Below are 7,657 nucleotides of genomic sequence, written 5' to 3'. Positions count from 1 at the left end.
GTCTCATTCATCTATTATTTATTGAGAACCTACTATGTGTTAGGCTCTCTTCTAGGCATTTGGGACATATTTAGTGAATGAAAGATGTAACAAAATCTCTGCTTATATTCTAGTGGGAGGAGAACACAATCCATAATTATATATAGTAAATGAGTAAACTATATAGTAGGTAAGATGTTAAGTGCTGTGAAAAAAAGTAGAGTAGGGTGAAGGGATCAGGAAGGCTGGGAGAGGGTGGGGATGAATCTGCAATTTTATTTTTTTTTAATGATTTTATTTATTTATTTGAGAGAGAGAGAGCGCACAAGCAGGGGAAGCAGCAGGCAGAGGGAGAGGGAGAAGCAGGCTTCCCGCTGAGCAAGAAGGATGAAGGGCTTGATCCCAGGACTCTGGGATCCTGACCTGAACCAAAGGCAGATGATTAACCGACTGAACTACCCAGGCGCCCCTGAATCTGTAATTTTAAGTAGGGTAGCCAAGATAGACCTCACTGAGAAGGTAACCTATATTCAACACTTGGGGATTCAAGAGAGTGACTCATGATGATAATCAGAGGAAAAAGCATGCCAAACAAAGGGAACCCATAGTGCAAAGGCCTGGAGGTGGGACCTGCAATGATTTCTAGGTATCACAAAGATGCCCAAAGGGTCTGACCAAAGTCCTGCTGTACAGCATTCCTAGGAGACCAGCAAGCGGGCACGCAGGGCCTGGGGCTCAGAGGGCTACAAGTAGCCCCGCAAGGCTGCCTGCCCTGTGTGCAAGCTGGCCTAGTGCTATGTGGACCAGGAGACTGGCTAGTGTCCACTCATTTTCTACAACTAGGAGCCCTGAGAGGCTTTATATTTGTTTATGTGATGATTTGATTAACATCTGGCTTTTCAGCCTTCTCCACTTTCTCTGACCCCAGACTGGAAGCCCTAGGAGGGCAAAGGGCAGCCAACATCTTTTTGTCCACGGTCGTATCTCCAGCACCTAGTGCAGGGTCTGGCTGACGTAAGGACTAGCTCAAATCTTTAGAACAGTGGTTCTTAATCATGTGTATGGCTTAAAACTACCCTCAGAAATTTTGCCTTAGTTGAAGTAAGTCTGAAGGGGCCTAGCCATCTGTATTTTGTAACTCCAAGGGTAATTTTTTTTTTAAAGATTTTATTTATTTATTTGAGAGAGAGAGAGAGCACAAGCGGGGGAATGGCAGGCCGAGGGAGAGGGAGAAGCAGGCTCCCCATGGAGCAGGGAGCTGGTCAAGGGGCTCAATTCCAGGACCCTGGGATCATGGCCTGAGCCGAAGGCAGATGCTTAACCAACTGGACCACCCAGGCACCCCTCCAAGGGTAATTCTAATAGTCACCTGTAGTTAGGGTTGGCAGACTTGGTAAATAAAAATAGAGGACATCCAGTTACATTTGAATCTCTGCTAAACTCTGAATTTTTTTAAGTGTATGTCCCATGAAATATTAGTATTTTATTTGGCAACCCTACCTCCAGTTGAAAACCATTGAGGTAGAGCACTCAGAAAAGGCTCAAGGATCTTGCTTCATTTACTCAAGAATAAGGATGGCATCAGATAGCTGGGGGATGTGGGATGGAAGGGCCTGATGTATTTCATCTTGGGCAGGTGAAAAGAATCCATCCTTATTATGAGTTAAAAGCTTCTCAGTAGAAATTAATAGATGTTGCCCTTCGTTCTTAATGGGAACCAAAAGTTTAACAAAGTGCTAAGAGGAATCGGGGAAAAAACTAGAACAAAATAGAAGTTTCTGTACACTCAGTTTTAAAATTTATGGGCCTCTGGCTAAGATATTGGTTATTCTGTGGCATGACTAACACAGCAAAGCTAGTGACAGTCAGCAAAAATACTTGAACAGATTATAAAAACTGAGAAGGTTAGAACTGCCCTGCCTGGGGAGATGTGTTTGCTGCTGACAATAATTAGACGACATAATTTAGAAGGATAAAAGGCAAGGTGAACATGGGCCAGTTTGCCAAGCTGCAGAGGCCACTGTACAGTTGTGAATGGTGCTGCCATCCCCGTCTCCCCTTTGCTCCTGGCTCATTCTTCACTCATCATCCAGAGGGATCACTTGAAAACACACATCTGATCCTGCCCCTCTTTCCTTCCTTCTCCCCACTCTGGCCACATTGACCTTGCAACATTCCCGGCTCCGGGCCTCTGCACTGGCTGTCCCCTCAGCCTGGCCACTCTTCCTCAGGTAGCTACATGGTCTACATGGTTTGGGGCTTCAGGTCTCTGCTCCCCCAGGCCCCAGTCAGGTCTCGGTCCAGAGCCCTCAGCAGGGAGAAGCCTTTCCTCACAACCACCCCCATCACTCTCTTACACTGTGTCTTGCTTTATTTTTCTTCAATACCATTGTAAATACCTGATATTACACATTTATTTATTTGTGTGTAAGTGCTCCCAGTAAGAATGCAAGCTCCATGCAGACAGAAATCTTGCTAGGTTTCAGCACTGTATCCCCAGTGTGGTGACGGGACAATGCCTAGCATGGAGAAAATCGTCAACACACACTTGTTAAGTGAAGGGATGAATGCATGAATGAATGAATGAATGCCAATTCCCAGATTAAAACCCTCCAGTGGTTTCCTATTGCATTTGGAACAAAATCCAAAATCTTCATCCTAGCATGTGAATCCCTGAACAATCTGGGCCCTGCCCACCTCTGCAACTCTGTTCTATGCCATACTTGTCCTTTGCTCCTATAAAAATTAATAAAGGGAAACCTCGCTAATGTAGAGCCGGGAGGCTAGAACGGGGGCGCTATACCACTCGATACCAATTACAGGAAGAACTGTCAATTACAGACCCCAACAGAAGAATCATCCACAGGAAGGAATGATCACTTACAGGCCCCAAAAGAAAAAGAGGTATATGAATCTTCTAGGAAAAGCTGATTCCCTCTGCAACTCAGCCAATGAGGAACCATCATCAGCCTGAACTCTTGCTTTTCTCCAATGGACTTTCATTCAAAACAGCCCCTCCCAACTTCCTTGGTCTTATCCATAAAACAATGTTCCTCTCCTCTGTTGGACATGCCTATGGTTTTACCATAGATAGCATGTCCTGAATTGTAATGCTCTGCTATTCCTGAATAAACCAATGTTTGCTGGCAAAATATTTATTTTTAAAGTTAACACTTCTTTGCACCATCTTTCAGTTCCCAAATAACACAGCCTTGGGGCCTGTGCGCTTGCTTTCCTCTGTACCTGGGGTCCCCTTTTTACCCCTTCCTTTGAATTGTAAGCTCCTTCTCCTCATTCAAATCTCAGATCACATGACACCTCCTCAGAGAGGCCATCCTTGACCCCTTCACACCCAACACTCTATCACTCCTTAGAGGAATCAGACTGTGAAATTTCAGATGTTATGAAATTGATTTACTTCTTATTGCTTATTTCTTACTAAGGGAAGTTGGAGTAGTTTAATAATGACCTCTCGATTACTGTCCTCTCTGAGGCTAATACCTGGAAGAACATCCATGACCGCCCTAACATAGTCCTAGGAGTTGTGTCAGAAACAACATGGTGCCAGTGGGCCAGTGGTCTGGCATGTGTCAGGACACTGAGCATATTTTCCTAGGGTGCTTCACTTGTATTCATGATTGATCTTGGCTGAGAAGAAACTTCCAGTATGTAAGCTGTAAGAATTTTTGCCTCTGTATCTCAGAGTATATTATTTAACATGATGAAAATAGTTCAGTACTTTGGAGAAAATTATAAAATGGAATAATCTACTGGAATTGAAGGAAATATATTAGACTCCTTGCTTAAGCTTCAGGGTCTGTGGCTAAAATTGTTCTAAATGAGAATTTCTCCTGATTCATAATTCACATAATTAGAATTACTAGAATTAGATCATTAGGATCATTATTATTATTATCAAAGTGTCACCTGAGAGTTCCAGGGGCTCACAAGATGGGCAGGGAGCTAGGGTAACCTCTTAGGATAAAAAGAACAAGGAGAAAGGCCTCAGTGACAAGCTAATTCCTCCTATCTTTCCTGCTAATTTTATTCTTATCTGTTGTCATTTGACTCAGGTGTTATGATGTGAGGCGTGTGTGGAGAGAGGAGCTGAACATGGGAGAGAACTTTGCAGGAGCGAAGGACTTACTGGGTCTGGGGACTTTCTCTTTCTTGAATAAACTTTGCTTAGAATTTTTATTTGGAGCAACTGCAGAAAAAACCATTGCCCTAATCCAGTGCTGTTAAGTGCACAACCCAAGGTCATAAAACTCCAAGATCATGTCAGTCAGATCTGTCTTTTTCTTATCTTGAAGCTGCTCCAAAACCTTAATGGGCTATAGCTACTGAGAAAAGACAAAAGGAAATATCTTAATAATTCCTAAGCCCTGTATCATAGCAAGTCTTTCTCATCAGGTCTGCAAACTGTAATTTTTACATGAGGCATGTGCCATGTAAATGGACCTGTATGTGCTAGGGCATTTCACTCTTCCTGAAGACTGCCTGAGTTCTTAAAAATGACCACCAGACAACCCCATAGCTTGGCAAAACAGAGCCAATAATACAGCTTCCATCTTCAGAGCATCAATATCTTTATGTCATTGAAGAACAGAAGGGTTTTACAATGCATTATCACAAAGACCACAAGGAGGCTTCAAGACTCAGATATGTTGCTACTTCATGTTGTAATCTGAGACAAGTCACATCTAATCCATTTGGAGCCTCAGTTTCCTTATTTGTTGTCACTACCCAAATCTCAATTTACATCACATAGAAAGTCACTGTGGCCTCATACCTCCTTGTCCTTGAACCTCCTCGGGCGGGAAGGCCCACCCTCCTCTTCACCTGGTTATTTCCTTCTGCTCCATTCACCTGGGAGCTGCTGGACTCCCAGTGCTCGCCTGCACTCTATGTTTCCCTCTCTCAGAACACAAATACACAGGAGTGTGACTATCTCCTTGGTCATCTGTTCCACTGGAAGGCAGAAACTGTTTTTGTTTGTTTGTTTTTTCAGTTCCAGCCTCACCGGTACCTAGTAGAGTGCCTGACCAAAAGAATGTATGTAGAACATGTTTGTTGAATGAATGGATGAATTTGAAAATCAGTGACACAATGCAGTGGATCTTTACGACGCTTGGAGTTTTTATAGTTGAATGAGTCTGAGATCAGGTTGGAGAAGGGGAGGAATTGATGCTAAAATATTTAGGGAAACAGGACAGGAAGCCCTTCCATTGAGTCCTAACACCTGGACTTACTGGACTTACTGCATTATCAGGATTTAGAGCAAGCACTCCTAATAGGCTTTCGATCTGTTTTAAGACTTCAGTAAAAGCTCTTGCACCTGACTACTGAAAATCTTTTTTTTTTTTGTAAATCAGAAAGGTTTGTAAATCACTTTTGAGTAGGGTAAGAATGCCAGCCACTGGGCGCCTGGGTGGCTCAGTCGTTACGCATCTGCCTTCGGCTCAGGTCATGATCCCAGGGTCCTGGGATCGAGTCCCACATCAGGCTCCCTGCTCGGCAAGAAGCCTGCTTCTCCCTCTCCCATTCCCCCTGCTTGTGTTCCTGCTCTCGCTATCTCTCTCTCTGTCAAATAAATAAATAAAATCTTTAAAAAAAAAAAACTTATAAAAAGAATGCCAGTCACTAGAGGCTGGGGAAGATCCAAGGATCTCTCATTGTCCTCTCCATCCTGATGCCTCATGAACATTGAAAAGAGGTAGACATGCAAAGGCTTCACTTTTGCCACCCAGGATGGGGTGGTACAGGGTGGGGTGGGGACCCTCCTGTTACCATTCTGGCCTGTCACCTGGGTACAGGAGAATCCTTTGAATTTGAGAGGATATACGGTTTAACACCCTGCCTTGGGTCACAGTAGGAGAATTTTCAAGTTGACAAAGATCAGAGCTTAGTGAATTCTGAACTTTTTTATTCTAATGAAATAAATCCTCTAAGTTTAAAAAATAAAACTGTATGCAGAACTTCAACAAAGTAAAAAGACAAAAAATGACCCTGCTGAGGTTGAAGGAAGAAGAAGAGTATCCTTTTTTTTTTTTTTTAGGTTTCCTCTCACTGCCCATGTCCCCCTAAAGACTCTGAAGTGCACCCCAGCCCCCCTTCATTATACAGACTTGGAGCTGGGACGAGGAATGTGCGATGCCCTGTTCCCGGTGGCCCAGCTGGTCTGGGGAGGACAGGCACGGTGCTCTCTCTGTGACGCCTCCAAGGACCCGGAAGTCCATGTGGGAAGCTAACTAGAAGCAGACACCACCTCCCTCTCTGCTCTGAATGGTGGAGCCACATGAGGATTTCCCTGTTCCAGTGTGTCATCCTTACCTCTCCACTCAAACAAAGAAAGAAACACTTTACAAGACAAATCTGACAGAACTTCCAGGGAAATCCCAGATCTCAACCTTAGTACCATGAGCACAAGACTGAAAAAGTTGTATGTTAATTAAATCCAGTTAAACTGAGCCTTAAAGGGACCTTATAGTAAAATATTTTGAATACAGATTTGCATTCCTTTAATATTCAGATCTCCATATCCTGAGTTTTCCCAAGGCAGGGAACACCGACTGGATCCCTTACCTGTCCCGGAAGACGGGGGCGTGACAGACCCCGGGCTGTCATCTTCAGGTTCTGAGACGGTGACCGTGGGGACTGTGTCAGGACTTGGTTTCAGACAGATACCTTGCTTCTCGGGGGTCTTCTCTTGGGTCGTGGTTTCAACAGAAGGCTCGATTTCAGTCAGCGTGATTTTGACAGGGGCAGTGATCAGAGGAGCCCTGTGCTGTTCTTCAGAGAGATCATCTATGTAGGGTGCAAACGTTGATTCTTCAAATAAATGGTCCTTGAGTATTTTTCCCTCCACAGGAACTGGTTTCTCTGGTTCACGGGCCTCCTCAGATTTTGTTGAGATATCAGTGTCCTTATTCTTAAAGTCCGAGCCTTTCTCTTCCAACGTGGGGTGACATTGCTCCCGATATTTCACCTCCTCTGGCCTGGTTATGTCAATGTATTTATAGGCTTCTGCTTTCATCTGGTCCAGGGGGTCTGCTAAGATCTTGTTCACTTCAGTGGACTCTGCCGGAGTCATCTCAATTCCCGAATCAGAACTAAATAAGCCACGAGGCTCCTTCCCAGGCACATCTGCTAAGGAGGGCCCGGGGGTACTCAACTCCTCAGGGCTATCAGAAGTGGTGACTTGGCCATTTTCCTTCTGAAGAATTCCCGTGAAATATGTAGAATCCTCCCGAGGTGGGTAACAGATGTTGGAAATCAGAGACGTGTAACACGATCCTTCCCCATCTTTTGATGCTGTTGAAAAGGTATGATCCATGGCACTGGAGACATCTGCCGTACCTATGAATCAAAACAGCAGCAGACAGTGAGTGGGCGCCTGGCTTCGGTTCTCTCTCCTGCCTAACCCCCCACCCACCCCTGTCCTGTGGAGACATGGCTTCCTTTCCCCTGAAGCCCTGGGAGTTCCCTCGGAGCACACTCATGTTCGTTTTCCTTGTCTCCCTCCCAGCCCACGGCACTGGTGTTTTCCTGGTGGCAGAGCACACAGGTCCACATGAGTAGTTGGGAACAGATCCCAGAGGAGTAGAAAGCTGATGTTTCAAAATCTACTATCTCAATATACAGTGACTTGGTCCTTCTTGGTATTTTTCAGCAGAGG

The 7,657-nt window shown here is 44.7% G+C and overlaps 1 protein-coding gene across 1 annotated transcript in view; it reads right to left on the bottom strand.

Annotated features, from left to right (window-relative positions):
• RTN1 (reticulon 1) overlaps nucleotides 1-7,657 on the bottom strand; it is a 201,713-nt gene that overhangs the window by 89,244 nt on the left and 104,812 nt on the right. The window contains exon 2 of the mRNA XM_006730042.3: nucleotides 6,565-7,338. Within this exon, the coding sequence (XP_006730105.2) occupies nucleotides 6,565-7,338 (774 nt within the window). The remainder of the gene's footprint in view (nucleotides 1-6,564; nucleotides 7,339-7,657) is intronic.

Source organism: Leptonychotes weddellii, chromosome 9, assembly GCF_054177405.1.
Source record: "Leptonychotes weddellii isolate Sample4059 chromosome 9, ASM5417740v2, whole genome shotgun sequence".
NCBI lineage: Eukaryota > Metazoa > Chordata > Mammalia > Carnivora > Phocidae > Leptonychotes > Leptonychotes weddellii.
This window is presented reverse-complemented; position numbering and strand designations above follow the sequence as displayed.